This window comes from Prionailurus viverrinus, chromosome F2 (assembly GCF_022837055.1).
Source record: "Prionailurus viverrinus isolate Anna chromosome F2, UM_Priviv_1.0, whole genome shotgun sequence".
Taxonomy (NCBI): Eukaryota; Metazoa; Chordata; class Mammalia; order Carnivora; family Felidae; genus Prionailurus; species Prionailurus viverrinus.
The window spans coordinates 37,496,319-37,513,071 of record NC_062578.1 but is presented as its reverse complement, the minus strand read 5'-3'; the positions used below and the strand labels follow the sequence as shown (position 1 = coordinate 37,513,071).

Sequence of the window (16,753 nt, the reverse complement as noted above, 5' to 3'; positions counted from 1 at the left end):
TACCGAAATGACCAAGCTGATCCACAAGTAACTGAACTATTTGCTAAAATAAAACTCAACACATTTCAAAGGAAAATTTTAATAAACACACACACATTCAACAACATAACATTCATAGCATGCAGTCAAAATTCGCTACACAAAAAAGACACAAACATAACCAGGAGAAAAATCAGTTAATAGAGTCTCAGAAATGCTACAAAAGATAGAATTGGCAGACAAAGACCTTTAAAATGATATTATAAATATGCTAAAAGATTTCAAGGAAAATGAGTATAATAAAAAATCAATAAAAATACAAAAATAAACCAAATAGGAATTCTAAAGCAAAAAAAATAAATAAATACAATATCTGAAATGAAAAATTACATGAATGGGCTTATTTGTAGAATAAAAGATCCACTGTCTTGAAGACATAGCATCAGCAATCAGTGAAAATGGAGGACAGTGAAAGGAAAATAGTTGGGAAGGGAAAAAAATAACCAGAGCTTCCGTGAGCTGTAGAACAGTATCTAGCATGCTAGCATATGTACAATTGGTGTCCCAGAAGGAAGGGGAAGAAAAGTCACTTGGAGAAATAAAGACTGAAAACTTTTCATATTTGGTAACATCTATATCGATCCAGGGAGCTAAACAAATCCTAGGTAAGATGAATACAAAGCAAACCATACCAAGGCATATCATATCAGTCACTCAAAACCAGTGATAAAGAGAAAATCTTTTTTTTTCTTTAAGATTTTATTTTTAAGTAATCTCCATACCCAATGTGGAGCGTGAACTTACAACCCTGAGATCAAGAGTCGCATGCTCCACCTACTGAGCCAACCAGGTTCCCCAAAGAGAAAATCTTAATAGAACCAGAGGAAACAGTAAAAAACATAAACAAGGGAACAGATATTAAAAATATTCACTAACAGTAGTACCTGGGTGGCTCAGTCAGTTATGCATCCAACTCTTCATTTTGGCTTAGGTCATGATCTCATGATAGTGAGACCAAGCCCCTGTGCTGGATGTGGAGCCTGCTTAAGATTCTCTCTGTCCCTCTCCCTCTGCCCCTTCCCTGCTCATGCTGGCATTCTCTCTCTCTCAAAAAAAAAAAACAAAAAACAAAATAAAACAAAACTATTCACTGACATCATCAGAAACAAAGTTAGCTCAGGTCATGATCTCACAGTCTATGAGTTCAAGCCCTGAGTCAGGCTCTGTGCTGACAGCTCAGAGCCTGGAGCCTGCTTCAGATTCTGTGTCTCCCTCTCTCTCTGCTCCTCCCCCATTCATGCTGTCTCTCTCCCTCTCTCTCTCTCAAAAAATAAACATTAAAAAATTTTTTTTTAAAATGAAAGTGATATTTTCTGACAAAAAAATCTGAAAGAATTCAATGCCAGCAGATGCATACTAAAAGAAATATTGAAAAAGTTCTTCAAGCAAAATGAAAATGATACTAAATAGAAACTCAAATCTTCAGATGGAATGATGAATGTCAGAAACAGTAAATCAGTCAATATTTACAGTTTTTGTTTTCCAAATGTCTTTTGAAAATAACTGACAGTATAAAGCTGTATTAGAAAGTGACACAAAACATACAGTAATCAACAGTGCTTGGGACATAATACATTCTCCATAAATTGACTAAATGAATGAAAGTTTAAAATAATAATCTTTAGCTGCTAAGAAATCACTGATTTTCTATTTTTTTAGCCACTAAACTAGATAATACTCCAAGTGTAATATATCGTGTACATATATATATATATATATATCTTATAAAACAACATATGCTTTAAGAAATTTAAAGGACAATAAGTGTGAAAGACTACAATAAAAATAATTTGAAGAATATTCAGATAAGTTTTATTCCTCCTCCAAAAATATCTAGCCTCTCTTCCCCTCTGCATTTTCCAAAGTAGCAACAAAACTCAGCACATCCTGGACAATACGGGGTGGATAAGGGGGCAGGAGTACCATTTTGAGGACATGAGAAGATAGTCATTATGGTAACTCCTTTTGTATACCAAATTCAGCCTCTTTTAGTGCTGTGAAAATTATTTTCCTTCCAAAATCACTCTGTGCAAAAGGAAGGATGTCGAACATTCATGTACACAATCACACTACACTGACAACAGAGGCTAACCGCATCACTCTTACAGCAAAATCATAAAAGCTACTTTTGCTTATACAAACCAAATGCTCCAGTAGAAAGTGCTCCAAGGGTGCCTGGGTGGTTCAGTTGGCCAAGCGTCCAACTTCAATTCAGGTCATGAGCTCATGGTCCAAGACCTGCATCAGGCTCTCTGCTGTCAGCACAGAGACCAATTCAGATCCTCTGTCTCCCTCTCTCTCTGTCCCTCTCCCACTCTTGCTCGCTCTCTCAAAATAAATAAACATTAAAAAAATATTTTAATTAAAAAAAGAAAGTGCTATAAGTTCTGATTCACATTAAACAAATGTTTATTAAGGTGTGGGAGAAGAGGAATTAAGCCATTTTATATAAAAGATGTTGTCCTCTTCTTTCTCCTTTTAGGTTTTATTTTCTCAACCTAGAAGATCTGGGTCACCCACTGCCTGCAATGAGACGACAGTGCTTCTTTTAATTCTGAGTGTAAAAAGGAGGTAAAATTTGGAAACTATACTATTCCAATAGGGTTAATGCTGCACAGTGGAAAAATACAGCAGGACTTTAAAGAATGAAAAATAGTGCTAAAAGGTCAAAATAAAGATTGTTAGAGGCACCTGGGTGGCAGAGTTTGTTAAGCATCTGACTTCAGCTCAGGTCATGATCTCGAGGTCCGTGAGTTCAAGCCCTGCCTCGGGCTCTGTGCTGACAGCTCAGAGCCTGGAGCGGGCTTTGATTCTGTGTCTCCCTCTCTCTCTGCCCCTGCTCGCTCTCTCTCTCTCTCTCTCTCTCTCTCTCTGTCTCAAAAATAAAGAAACATTCTAAAGATTGTTCATTAATCGTTGCTACCTATCAATCTTTTACCCTCATGCAAAAAAAAAGTGCACCATTTTGAAACTGATAATATCCAGCTTTTTAATTACTAACTGTAACTTCAACTGACTTCCTAGCTACTCTGCCAATTTCACTGAAATTTGACTCCTGGCCTTATACCTATACAAGGATCTGTAGCCACATCTCAAACTCAACCTCTGTCATCATCTTGGTAGATTTCAAACACCAGGAGGACAAGATTAGAAATCTCACAGCTCTACGATCTCCTCATCCCCAACAAGCTTCCCTGCTACCCTGCCACAACCTGAGCTCTTCCATCACATGCCAAAATATTCCTACAGTGCCTCCCTCACTCTCTGGATCCTGCCCTTCCAGCACTCTCACACCCTCATACTATATGTGTTCCTTAGGACCTCATTATAAATTCCGGGTGCTTTTCCTCTCATATTCCTTAGGCTTATAATTCACTCCCGGTCTAACTTGCCTATTTGCCACGTAGACAATTACTGAATTAATCACTTAATGCCTAGCTACCATGTTGTCTGAAGACCTCAATCCTCAACTCCTCAATACCAGAACTGCCTTCTCCACTCTTAGAAGGGACTGTTACACTGTTACAACTGTGAGTGAATGTCACTGGAAAGATACATCCGCAATTTCACCTGGCTCTCAACACTGCTCATCAGCTCTTTCGTTATCCAGAGTAAGACCCTACACCTGTGTTTCTAATTCACAGCTCCAGGGACTAGACCATCCTTTCATTGGTTCTTGTTTCTTTCTCCTTTAACACTTCTCTTCACTGGGCTCTCCCCTCAATCATAAATCATGTTTCAATCTCCAGTCAGAACGTATCTCTTCTTAAGATCCTTCAATTAAACTTTACTAATCTCCAGAGGGTAAACTCCAAACCCCTTACCCTCATTTCTTGCCTCTCCAGGCATTATATGTTACACGTTCGTAACACTGAACTCCTTATACTTCCTAAACACACAATTGAGCTATTGTTTGTGGCTTTCCTCTTCCATTATTGCCAGCAATTAATTTTACTGACAATCATGGCAAAAAGAGAAAATACTGCACTGCTCTGCCTTTTTGATTAGGGCACAGAAGACCTCATCTCTTAGCCATTTTTCAATAGAAGCTCAGATTAAATTTAAATCTAAAAATCATCATTGCTCTAAAAGTTATTCAAAGGAGGATTATATAACTTAAAAAAACAGAATAACTCTTCTAAAAAAATATCTACTAAGTAAAGAATTATCTCAGTTGAACATTTAATATAAACACAGTATTCACATAGATTGAAACTTGAAAGTTTAATTACAGTAAGTAGTATCAGGACTCTGGTTTTTCTAGTCTACTTTAATTATTGGTCCTGGTCTCAACTTTAGGCATTTCATGGCACCCTTGTAACTGAGGTAGTAAACATACACTTATCTTGGTGGAACATAACGTTTTCTTTAATAGCTAACACTTAACTGAGCACTAGCCTGGGCCAGGCACTGTTCTTAACACTTTACACGCACTAGTTCATTTAACCATCACAGCAATCCTAGGAAGGAGGTTCTATATTATCCCCAATTTACAGAAGAAAAGACTGAGGCACAGAAAAGTAACTTGCCCAAATTCACAGTACTATCAAGTGATGTAAGCAGGATGGGAACAGGCAGTGTGATTCTAGAGCCTACACCCTTAACCACTACTAAAACTGCCTAAGAAACTTCCAATTACATAGTTTAAAAGAAAAAAAGATTCCCTTCAAAATTTCCAAATCACTTTACCTTTATATTATCTTCATAATACACCAAAGTAAGGTACATGGTTGCTACAAGAAATTTTAACAAATGAATTTGAGGGGCGCCTGGATGGCTCATTCGGTTAAGCACCCAACTTCAGCTCAGGTCATGATCTCCCGGTTCACGAGTGCGAGCCCCATGTCGGTCTCTGTGCTGACAGCTCGGAGCCTGGAGCCTGCTTCGGATTGTGTCTCCCTCTCTCTCTGTCTCTCTCTCTCAAAAATAAATAAGTTTTTAAAAAAATTTTTAAACAAATGAATTTGAAATGTTCCATCAAACTAAGTGAGATAACTCTGGCAAAAAGTGATTTTTGAAAATGATACTGATGCTGTCCTAATAAATTCTGAATGATGAGTAGAAACGTACTTTTAAACATTCTTTAAATGCACCCAGTATTCTAAGGAAGGACTGGACACAATACACAGAAATGTGCCCATATGGTCCTAATATTCTTTAAAATCTAGACAGCATTTAGCTTGCACTCATACTACTGAAAAATAAGAAGGCCACACTCTACTCCTGGTCTACTCTTCCTTGCTCGTGCAACAAGGTGCACTTGCTTCCATACCAGTGACTTTGCCAAATGACTGGTCATCTTGTTTTATTCCAGTAGTGAAGCTGACAGACATAACCGAAAGAGCTGTTAAATACGTCCTCGATTCCTCTTGTTTTTGTGGCTCTCAGAAATGTTTCATATACAAAGCATCACCTTTCGTGCTTGGTGGTAAGTTAGGAACTCGTGGCGACAGGAATGGAGAATTGAGAATTTAAAGCATCTACCTCATATATAAAAAAGACTAATTCTGAGCCACGTGTAACTATAAGGGAATAAAATAGTACACACTTTACAGTCACTGCAAGTATTAAATGAGCTAATAAATGTTTAGCATTTAGAACAAAATCTGATACAGAATAAACAATAAATGTTTGGTGGGGTTTTTTTTATGATTATTTTTATTTTTGAGACAGAGAGAGACAGAGTATGAATGGAGGAGGGGCAGAGAGAGAGGGAGACACAGAATCGGAAGCAGGCTCCAGGCTCTGAGCCATCAGCCCAGAGCCCAACGCTGGGCTCGAACTCACGGACCGCGAGATCGTGACCTGAGCTGAAGTCGGATGCTTAACCGACTGAGCCACCCAGGCGCCCATGTTTGGTGTTTTAAAAAAAGGAAAGATGAAAGGCAAGAAGGAAGGAGGAAGAAGGAAGGGAGAGAGGAAGAAAATACGGCTAAAGTTAAAACATTTCCTTACAAATAATATTTTGCTTTTTGCTTGTTCCATATTCTAACACCTGTTGGGTATTCTACCTTTATTTAGTAATTATATAAGTGGCAGTGATGACTACAGAATTCTCAAATGGTCCTATGTGGAAGGAATTCTAGCTTCTTGGTATAAAGTAATCCATGTGACTCAATTACCAAAGTTAGTCCAAAATCAAGTACAATATCTGGGTAGGCTAACCTATAATAGGATTTAAGAAAAAATGTTTTATTTGAATAAAATCCAAACAAATATTTTTTAAATAATTTTTTTTTAATTCATTTACTTTTGAGAGAGAAAGAGAGACAGAGACAGAGTGCAAGTAGGGGAGGGGCAGAGAGCGAGGGAAATACAGAATCCCAAAGCTCCAGGCTCTAAGCTGTCAGCACAGAGCCCAACAAGGGGCTTGAACTCATGAGCTGTGAGATCATGACCCGAGCCAAAGTTGGACACTTAACTGACTGAGCCATTCAGGTGCCTCCAGACAAACACATTTTTAAAAGACAATAATGGGTATGTGGCCAATATTTTAACTTCAATGTCAAGTAATTTTTTAATGTTTTTAACGGTAAATATTTATTTTTGAGAGAGAGAAAGAGAGCACACACACAAGAGGGGGAGGGGCACAGAGAGAGAGAGGGAAACACAGAACCTGAAGCAGGCTCCAGGCTCCAGGCTCCCAACATGGGCTCGAACTCACGAACCTGAGATCATGACCTGAGTTGAAATCGGACACTCAGCTGACAGAGCCGCCAAGGTGCCCAAACAAGTAACTTAAAATTCTGATAAGCAGCCAAAAATGACATTTATCAGGCTGTTTTGAACACTCATGTACTATGTTTTTGACAGTGGTACATGAAGGAGACATGTTTTGGACATAGCTTAAACATGATAATCAATTTCAAAAAGCAGGGCTATAGCCAACACATCATCTGTTCACAAAAAACAGAGGTAAGGACTGCCAGAGCAGGTGAAAAGAGGAAGCAACATTTGCATACAAATTGCCCTCAAATAATTGGCTGATCCCTAAACTGAAAAAGCACTGTTACAGCTCTAAGAACCTCAGTTAAAAGTAATAGCTGGAAGCTGAAAAAGTGAGCCTTGAGAAAATTTTAATGAAACAAATCTACCAATATACAAATAGGATAATATATCATAACCAAGCAGGATTTAGATTCAGAATGCAATGTTGGTTTAAAAATTCAAAAATTATGGACTTCAAGCTGTATTACAAAGCTGTAATCATCACGACAGCATGGTACTGGCACAAGAACAGACACTCAGATCAATGGGACAGAATAGAGAACCCAGAAATGGACCAACAAACCTATGGCCAACTAATCTTTGATGAAGCAGGAAAGAATATCCAATGGAATAAAGACAGTCTCTTCAGCAAGTGGTGCTGGGAAAAATGGACAACGACATGCAGAGATATGAACCTGGACCACTTTCTTACACTATACACAAAAATAAACTCAAAATGGATGAAAGACCTAAACGTAAGACAGGAAGCCATCAAAATCCTTGAGAAAGCAAGCGAAAACCTCTTTGACCTTGGCCACAGCAACTTCTTACTCAACACATCTCTGGAGGCAAGGGAAACAAAAGTAAAAATGAACTATTGGGACATCATCAAAATAAAAAGCTTCTTTCTGCACAGTGAAGGAAACAATCAGCAAAACTAAAAGGTAACCGATGGAATGGGAGAAGATATTTGCAAACCACATATCTGATAAAGGGTTAGTATCCAAAATCTATAAAGAACTTACCAACTTAACACCTAAAAAACAAATAATCCAGTGAAGAAATGAAAAGACAAAAGACATGAATAGGCACTTCTCCAGGTAAGACATCCAGATGGCCAACTGACACATGAAAAAATGCTCAACATCACTCATCATCAGGGAAATACAAATCAAAACCACAATGAGATACCACCTCACAGCTGTCAGAATGGCTAACATTAACAACTCAGTCAACAGCAGATGTTGGTGAGGATGTGGAGAAAGAGGGTCTCTTTTGCACTGCTGGTGGGAATGCAAACTGGTGCAGCCACTCTGGAAAACAGTATGGAGGTTCCTCAAAAAGTTAAAAATAGAACTACCCGATGACCCAGCAATTGCACTACTAGGTATTTATCCAAGGGATACAGGTGTGCTGTTTCAAAGGGGCACATGCACCCCAATGTTTATAGCAGCACTATCGACAATAGCCAAAGTATGGAAAGAGCACAAATGTCCATCGATGGATGAATGGATGAAGAAGACGTGGTGTGTGTATATGTATATATACACATATACATACATACACGTACATACAAACAATGGAGTATTACTTGGCGATCAAAAAGAATGACATCTTGCCATTTGCAACTACGCGGATGGAACCGGAGGGTATTATGCTACGTGAAATTAGTCAGAGAAAGACAAATATCATATGACTTCACTCATATGAGGACTTTAAGAGACAAAACAGATGAACATAAGGGAAGCAAAGCAAAAATAATATAAAAACAGGGAGGGGGACAAAACATGAGACTCTTAAATATGGAGAACAAACAGAGGGTTGCTGGAGGGGTTGTGGGAGGGGGGATGGGCTAAATGGGTAAGGGGCATTAAGGAATCTATTCCTGAAATCATTGTTGCACTATATGATAACTAACTTGAATGTAAATTTTAAAAAAAATTAAGAAATTAATCAATGGAATTCACCATACTAACAGGTTTTTAAAGCTGGGCATGTCAATAAACATAGAAGATTTGACAAATGCCTATTCATGATTTAAAAGAAAAAAATCAGCAAACTAGATACAGAAGCAAATTTCCTCAACTGATAAGGAACACTTAGGGAAACCTATAGGTAAACTCATAATTAATGATGACTGAGTGGTTTCCTCCTGATATCAAGATAAAACATTTACTTTCACCACTGCTACTCAACATCGTACTGGAGGTCCCAGCTGGTAAAATAAGGCAAGGAAACTAAATACAGATTAGAAAGGAAGGTATAAAGATTGACTTTTTTCACAAACAATTATCAATAGGGGCGCCTGGGTGGCTCAGTCAGTTAAGCATCTGACTTTAGCTCAGGTCATGATCTCACAGTTTGTGGGTGCGAGCCCCACATTGGGCTCTGTGCTGACAGCTCAGAGACTGGAGCCTGATTCAGATTCTGTGTCTCCTTCTCTCTCTCTGCCCCTCCCCCACTCTCTCTCTCTCTCTCTCTAAAAATAAATAAACATTAAAAAATTTTTTTTAAATTATCAAGAATATAGAAAATCCTAAGGAATCTACCAAAAAAGCTGTAAGAACTATTAATTAATTTTAGCAAGCTCACAGAAAAAAGGTCGATGTACAAAAACAAGTCCACCATATTTTTAAATACTAGAAGCAAACAATTATAAAATAAAATTTAGAAAACAATATCCTTTAACATAACACCAAAAATATAAAATTCTTTGGCAGAAATAAGACCTACACACTGAAAAGAGCAAAACATTGCTGACAGAGATTAAAGACCTAAACAAATAGAAAGATACTGCATGCAGACTGACTGAAAGATGATATTGTCAAAATATCACTTCTCCTCAATATAATCTATAAATCTATAATCTATAATGTATAAATCTGTAAATTTTGACTCCTGGTCAAAATTTCAGGAGACTCTTTCGTAAAAATTATTGAATTCTAAAATTTAGGGGCGCCTGGGTGGCGCAGTCGGTTAAGCGTCCGACTTCAGCCAGGTCACGATCTCGCGGTCCGTGAGTTCGAGCCCCGCGTCGGGCTCTGGGCTGATGGCTCAGAGCCTGGAGCCTGTTTCCGATTCTGTGTCTCCCTCGCTCTCTGCCCCTCCCCCGTTCATGCTCTGTCTCTCTCTGTTCCAAAAATAAATAAACGTTGAAAAAAAAATTAAAAAAAAAAATAAAATTTATATGAAAATGCTAAGGACATAGAATAGTGAAAGCAATTTTGAAAAAAGAATAAAGTTGGAGGACTCACAATACCTGATGTCAAATTAATATAAAGCTAATCTATATATATGTATACATTATAAAGCTAAGTAATCAAATAATGATAGATGTATCAACTGAACAGAATAGACAGGTCAGAAATTGACCTACATTTATATCAACTGATTTTCCACCAAAGTACCAAAGTATTTCAATGAGGAAAGGATGGACAGATATATGCAAAACATTAATCCTGACTGTTATCTCATACCACATGCAAACATTAACTCAAAATGGATCATGACCTAATTGTAACAGTGAAAATTATAAAAGTTCCAGAAGAAAACAATGGAGAAATTAATTGTGACCCTGGGTGAAGGAAAGATCTCTTAGATACAACTCAAAAAGCATGAGTCATAAAAGAAAAGCCTCATTAAACTGAACAACATCAAAATTAAAAACCTTTTGTCTTCAGAAGACATTGTTAAGAACAAGACAGATCACAGACTGAGAAAAAAATATTTGCGAAGCATGTATCTAATAAAAGATTTATACTCAAAATATGTAAAATAACTTTTCAATCAATACTAAGACAAATACCTAATAAATAAACGGACAAAAGATTAGAACAGACACTTCATCAAAGAATATATGCAAAGACCACAGGAAAAGATGCACAACTTCATTAGTCACGAAATGTAAGTTAACACCACAAATGAGGGACAACTATAGAGGACGGCTAAAATGTAATATAACCAATCCAGTGTGGGCCAGAATGTGGCACAAATGCATATAAATTGCTGTTGGGAAAGCAACCTCCTAGAGCCAATTTGCAAAACCGTTCAGTGGACTTACTATCAAAATTTAGTTTCCTCAACTCATCAAAAGACACTGATAAGGAAATGAAAAGACAAGCGACAGATTGGGAGAAAATATTCTAAAGACATACTATATCTGACAAAGTCCTCAGTCCAGATTAAACAAAGAATTTCTATAAATCAATAATGAAAAGACAAACAACCAAATAAAAATATATTAAAAACTAAGATAGTGAGGAGTAAGTGGAAGATGGAAGAGGGAACCCTTGGGAGCAGTAAAAATGTTAGATGTCTTGCCTGGCGCAATGGTTACCTAAGTGCATAAGCTTATTAAAAGTTCAATTTGAACACAAAAAATCTGTGGGTCTCACTATATACAAATTTTACCTCAATTTTAACAAGCTAAAGTTAATACATTTGAGTTATGTTTTGCATTTATTTATTCTTTTTTAATAAGCTTATAATAGTCTTGATTTCATTCTATTTCCACACTGATATATAAAAGTACATTGTAAATTAAATAGTACCACAGTGGTATAAAGTATTATTAGTGTTACCTCAATAAAATACTTTTTACACGTCCTTAAATCACCTCTTTTGAGTTTCAGGAGGTATCTCTTGTTTCTAGTGATCTAGGGTTTCATGTAAAAATTCAGTATTTATCCTATGCATGTCCTTTGTGACTACATTTATTTAGTTTTTTTAGTATGAAATTTATTGTCAAATTGGTTTCCACACAACACCCAGTGCTCATCCCAACAGGTAGTCTCCTCAACTACATTTAAATAAAACCCTCTATTAGTGTCTTTTTTAGTCTCTCTTCATTGCAAGTTCTCTCAATTCTTTAATAAAATTAGGTATCCTTTTCCACACTGTTCACTAATTTTTACATTGATACGTGATACCTTAGAGACTAATGGATCTCAGCATAATATTTTCAATATTCTTCCCAATAAGGATCAGCTATGTATTTACCAACCTTTGTGGTTATAAGAGTACATTGGGCTAATGTCTTTAGGAGTTTCCTAAATCTTTTTTTTTTTTTCAACATTTTTTATTTATTTTTGGGACAGAGAGAGACAGAGCATGAATGGGGGAGGGGCACAGAGAGAGGGAGACACAGAATCGGAAACAGGCTCCAGGCTCCGAGCCATCAGCCCAGAGCCTGACGCTCGAACTCATGGACCGCGAGATCGTGACCTGGCTGAAGTCGGACGCTTAACCGACTGCGCCACCCAGGCGCCCCTAAATCTTTTTTTTTAATGTTCATTATTTATTTTTGAGAGAGAGACAGAGACAGAGACAGAGCACAAGTGGGGGAGGGAAAGAGAGAGAGGGAGACACAGAATCTAAAGCAGGCTCCAGGCTCTGAGCTGTCAGCACAGAGCCCAACACGGGGCTCGAACTCACGAACCGTGAGATAGGACCTGAGCTGAAGTCGGACGCTCCACCAACTGAGCCACCTGGACACCCCAGGAGTTTCCTAAATCTTTTATTTGTTCATAATTATTAACTTTGCTTCAATGCTACTTAGAAACATACTTTAATAATGTCCTAGTTCTAGCTTCTCTGTCTCTGCTAAGGTCACCTCTCTCGTGATCCTCAGTCATCTGCTATCCCCTCTCCAAGGGCATATGTCATCACCAATTCCTGCCAGCCAATGTCTGCCTTCAAGTTGCCTTCCCTTCTCTAGTCTGAGTTCCCTGGATATAGAACCTTAACTAATTTCCTAGATTCCAGACCACCTAACGTACTTCTGACCACAAATTACCAAAGACTGCCTGCCTTCTGAACTGACTTCCACTTTGACACACTTCAGAGATCATCAGCACCTAAGTTCCTTGACTGTCGCTCCAATACCAGAATAGGCCCTGTGCACTGTACTCCACAGCCCAGTGGTACAAGTCCTTCAAACTCTGTCAGGTTATGGCATCAATAACTGACAGGAATCTTGGAAGAATAAAAACTGGCTTCCATCTTTTAAAAGTCTTAGCTCATATATTTTTAATGAAGCCCATAGAATTTTAATCCAATGTGATGAGTAAAAATAGATCATAGTCTGTTAAAATGAACGACAATAATGAGAAAAGAAGGGGGAGTCAGACAAAAATCAAGAGTCACAGAGATGGGCAGCGGAAGGAATAAAAGAGACAATGGAGCAGAGAAACACAAAGGTGAGAGAGACCAAGATGAAGAACAAAATAGGGAACCAAGAATGAAGAACTGACAGAGACAGAGAAAGAAATAGAGAAATGAGTAAGAGATAAGGAGAAAAAAACCGGAGACAGGAGAGACAAAAGGCACACAGGTCAAGGATCCTAGGACAGAGAAAGAAAAAGATAAAAAAAAAAATCTTGGAAGCTCCAAATGGAACTGGTTTAAGTGACCTGAAGTTTCTATTTCAATGAGCTCAGGGACAAAAGATGGCAGTTGTACACATACAAAAACAGGCAGCACCTCTCCAGCATCCTTCTGTCTGTTCCTACATTTTTTCTCAAGCTGGCTTGAGAATTATCCACACTGTACAGAAGAAATGGAATCTAATGAGGCAAAGGCTTCCGAACCAGAAGGAACCTGGCCAACTCCATGCCTTCCCTTCTCCCCACAAGCCTCAAGGACTCTTCCCCCTTTTCCTTGTTCAGAATGCTCTCTACCCTAAGAAATACCCCTTTCAAGTCCCACTGCACCCTCCCCCCACCTTGTTCAGGGACAGAGTCTCATCCACCTCTGTCATTTGTGCATATAGTACAGGACCTGTTACACAAAAGTCATCAGTAAGTGTCCATTAAATGAACAAATATACTCTGATTCTAGGCATATAAGTATGTACACACGTTACACACATACATAAATTACACATATATTTACTACTTATATTTCATGAATAGAGTTTGTTCATAGTACTAAACAGAAATGTTCTAGTAACTTCCCTGCAGATCTATTTTCCCCAGTGTTCTCAATCACAGCGATGTCATCATCATCCAAACTACTCACCCAGCACAAATTCTCTCATGTAATCAGTAAGGCCTATTGATTTTATCTGCTAAATGTCTCCTAATTTACCCCTCATGTCATGTGGCCACATACCAAAAGAAAAGACAAACCCTTCGGAATGGTCTCCCTAATTTTTTCCACCCCCCACATTGTTGTCAGTATCCTTTCCAATCAAGTCCAAGACATGACTTGAAGGAGACACCTTCAAGAGATATCCCTAAGAAAACAACTCCCATTTCCTTCACAAGTAACATCAAATTTTCTTTTTTTATTCTTTTTTTTTAAGTTTATTTATTTTGAGAGAGACAGAGACAGTGCAAGTGGGGGAAGGGCACAGAGAGAGGGAGACAAGAGGATCCCAAGCAGGCTCCTTGCTGCCAGAGCAGAGCCCAATGTGGGCCTCGAACTCACAAAACCATGAGATCATGACCCAAGCCAAAACCAAGAGTCAGACACTTAACTGACTGAGCCCTCAGGTACCCCAACATCAAATTTTCTATTTCGATATTGAGAACTTTCCCAATTACACCCAATCCACATCCCCACTCATTTCCCACCATTCTGCCTCCTTATCTCTAACCACATCAAATTTCTCATCAATCCCTAAACGTCTATCAGGTCTCTTTCCTGGGACATTTTCATTTACTTGCCACCCTCCTTTCACCCCAACTTCTCCACATCAGGATCTTGGAAAATTCAGCTCAAATTGTGTCTTGTTCCTCAACCTATCCTAGGATGATCTTCAATCATCCTAGGGAGAGTTAGTCATTCCTATCTCTGGGTTTCCAACATACATGAAATGTATATTTATTACAGCTCATATCACAACATCCAGTAATTATTTAGGTTATCTTTCTGCTCCATTAGCCTATGAGTTGCACAGATACCAGCAATGTCTTATTGACTTCTGTAAATATCCCAGGACTTATCACAGAACCTGTGTGCAGTAGGGACTCAATCAATATATGAAGAATTAATAAACATACCTTTCTGTGCTTTAATTAGTTGCTTTCCAATTTCTAGAGTCACATAGGCAGTACCATTTAGAACTATGTCAGTTATGGTCTTCCAAGCATTAGGAGAGAGTCTTTCAGTGGGAGAAATAAAATTCCCTGCTGCATTGTTTATCACAATCTAATAAAGCAATAAGGCAAGTTATAGAAATTTTTAGATAAGGAAGAACATTTTCCCTCCAGAGTTTTTACTTCTAAAACATACTAATCCAAATACCATTAAGGTAAAATTGATAGTCTGCTATGAAATAAAACCACAAGATTTGGTTCAGTTTTACTTTTTTTGAGCCTGTAAAAATCCCCTGTGTTATTTACCACATTTCAGAATCCTATTGCCTGTCTCAAAATTAGGGTAGAATCTATCATTAAGAAAACAAATACAGATTAAGCATGTCTACCACTTATCTACACTGTATTTCAAGGAATCTCAAAATGCCTTTTAATTTCTGGTGACATTTTGGCTTACTTTACCCAATGAAATTCTTGCTTGATAACATGTTTCTTCACTATCAGTAAAGATTCTACCCAGCTCTATTAGCAGACTCAATATTACTGGTCTGTCTGAAAATATCTTTAACTCAGAAGAGCGCTCTCTGAGACTACTGGAGGAAATTGCTTCTTTCCCATATGAGAACCAAACAACAACCAAATACTCATACACAACTCGGGTCTTAAAAGGAAAAACCTGGAGTATTTTATTGATTTCTTTACTTGTATTATTCTCCTCTACTGATGGAGATAATCAAAAGTTATTAGGAAAAGCAAAGAGCATGAATCATTTAAACTAGATATTGTGTTGTTGGATAATTGCTCTTATTTCATAATCTTATTAAATAAAGTGAAATCAAGTTTGTTCTATATGACTATAAATGCATTTTTTAAGTATTTCTGAAAGGAAATGGTATAGCAGTTCACCTAAACTGTTCCCTGCTCTGAGCTGAGCTGGCTCTTCCCTTAAGAAAGAAAATAGCTTCTCAACACAGCACTTGCTCACATACATATTTTATTTCCTGAGTGCATCCTTAGTACTCTTGTGGGTGTTATCAACATCCTGTTCTGGCTTATCAGCACTGAACTTACGTCGGGATGTCCCGCAACTTTGATCAGTTCCGACACAGTGTTTTGCACCATTTCAGGATCCCTCACATCACACTGAATTGCATGAACCTGAAAAATAACACAGAGAAAAAGAAATCCAACAATTTCCAGACTTCTTAAACCAAAAGCATGAAAAAGTTACTTAAGCATGTTTTATTTCTAAATCCGAATTAAATAACTCTTTTTAATGTACCTTATTTCCAGTCTGAGAAGAAATTTGTTCTGCCGTATCTTTCAAAACATCAATCTTTCTAGAAATAAAAATATGATACTTTGCATGAATTCTGAAATGACTTCATATTATATTTTTCTTTTTAATTCCATAAACTGAATTCCATAAATTAAAAACAAAGAGAATCTATAGCTTAAACACATGCATTTTTGACAAAATACAAAAGCTGTATCTATAAACAAATCAGTTTGAATGAATTTACTTTCCACAAGTTAATTTAGTATAATTTTTGTATACTTGATACTCAATTATTGAATTATTTACTTTTAAACTAGTTGCTTTATATCTACTCATAGTTTAAAATTATTTCTTTAATACAAAAATGCTGATTCAAAGGGGTACATGCACCCTAACATTTATAGCAGCATTATCAACAATAGCCAAATTATGGAAAGAGCCCAAATGTCAAATGTCCACCGACTAATGAATGGATAAGGAAGATGCGGTGTGTGTGTGTGTATGTGTGTGTGTGTGTGTGTGTGTGTGTGTACACACACACAAAATGGACAATGGAATATTACCCAGGCATCAAAAAGAATGAAATCTTGCCACCTGCAACAATGTGGATAGAGCTAGAGAAAATTATGCTAAGTGAAATAAGTGAATCAGAGAAAGACAAATACCACGTGATATCACTCGTGTGAAA

At 37.5% G+C, this 16,753-nt stretch overlaps 1 protein-coding gene across 2 annotated transcripts in view; it reads right to left on the bottom strand.

The window, feature by feature from the left end:
• Positions 1 to 16,753, bottom strand: part of DECR1 (2,4-dienoyl-CoA reductase 1) — a 39,910-nt gene that overhangs the window by 9,251 nt on the left and 13,906 nt on the right. For both annotated transcript variants that reach the window (XM_047842280.1, XM_047842279.1), the window contains exons 3-5: positions 16,069 to 16,126; positions 15,858 to 15,944; positions 14,751 to 14,898 (exon numbers count right to left, since the gene is read on the bottom strand). In XM_047842280.1, the coding sequence (XP_047698236.1) occupies positions 14,751 to 14,898; positions 15,858 to 15,944; positions 16,069 to 16,126 (293 nt within the window). The remainder of the gene's footprint in view (positions 1 to 14,750; positions 14,899 to 15,857; positions 15,945 to 16,068; positions 16,127 to 16,753) is intronic.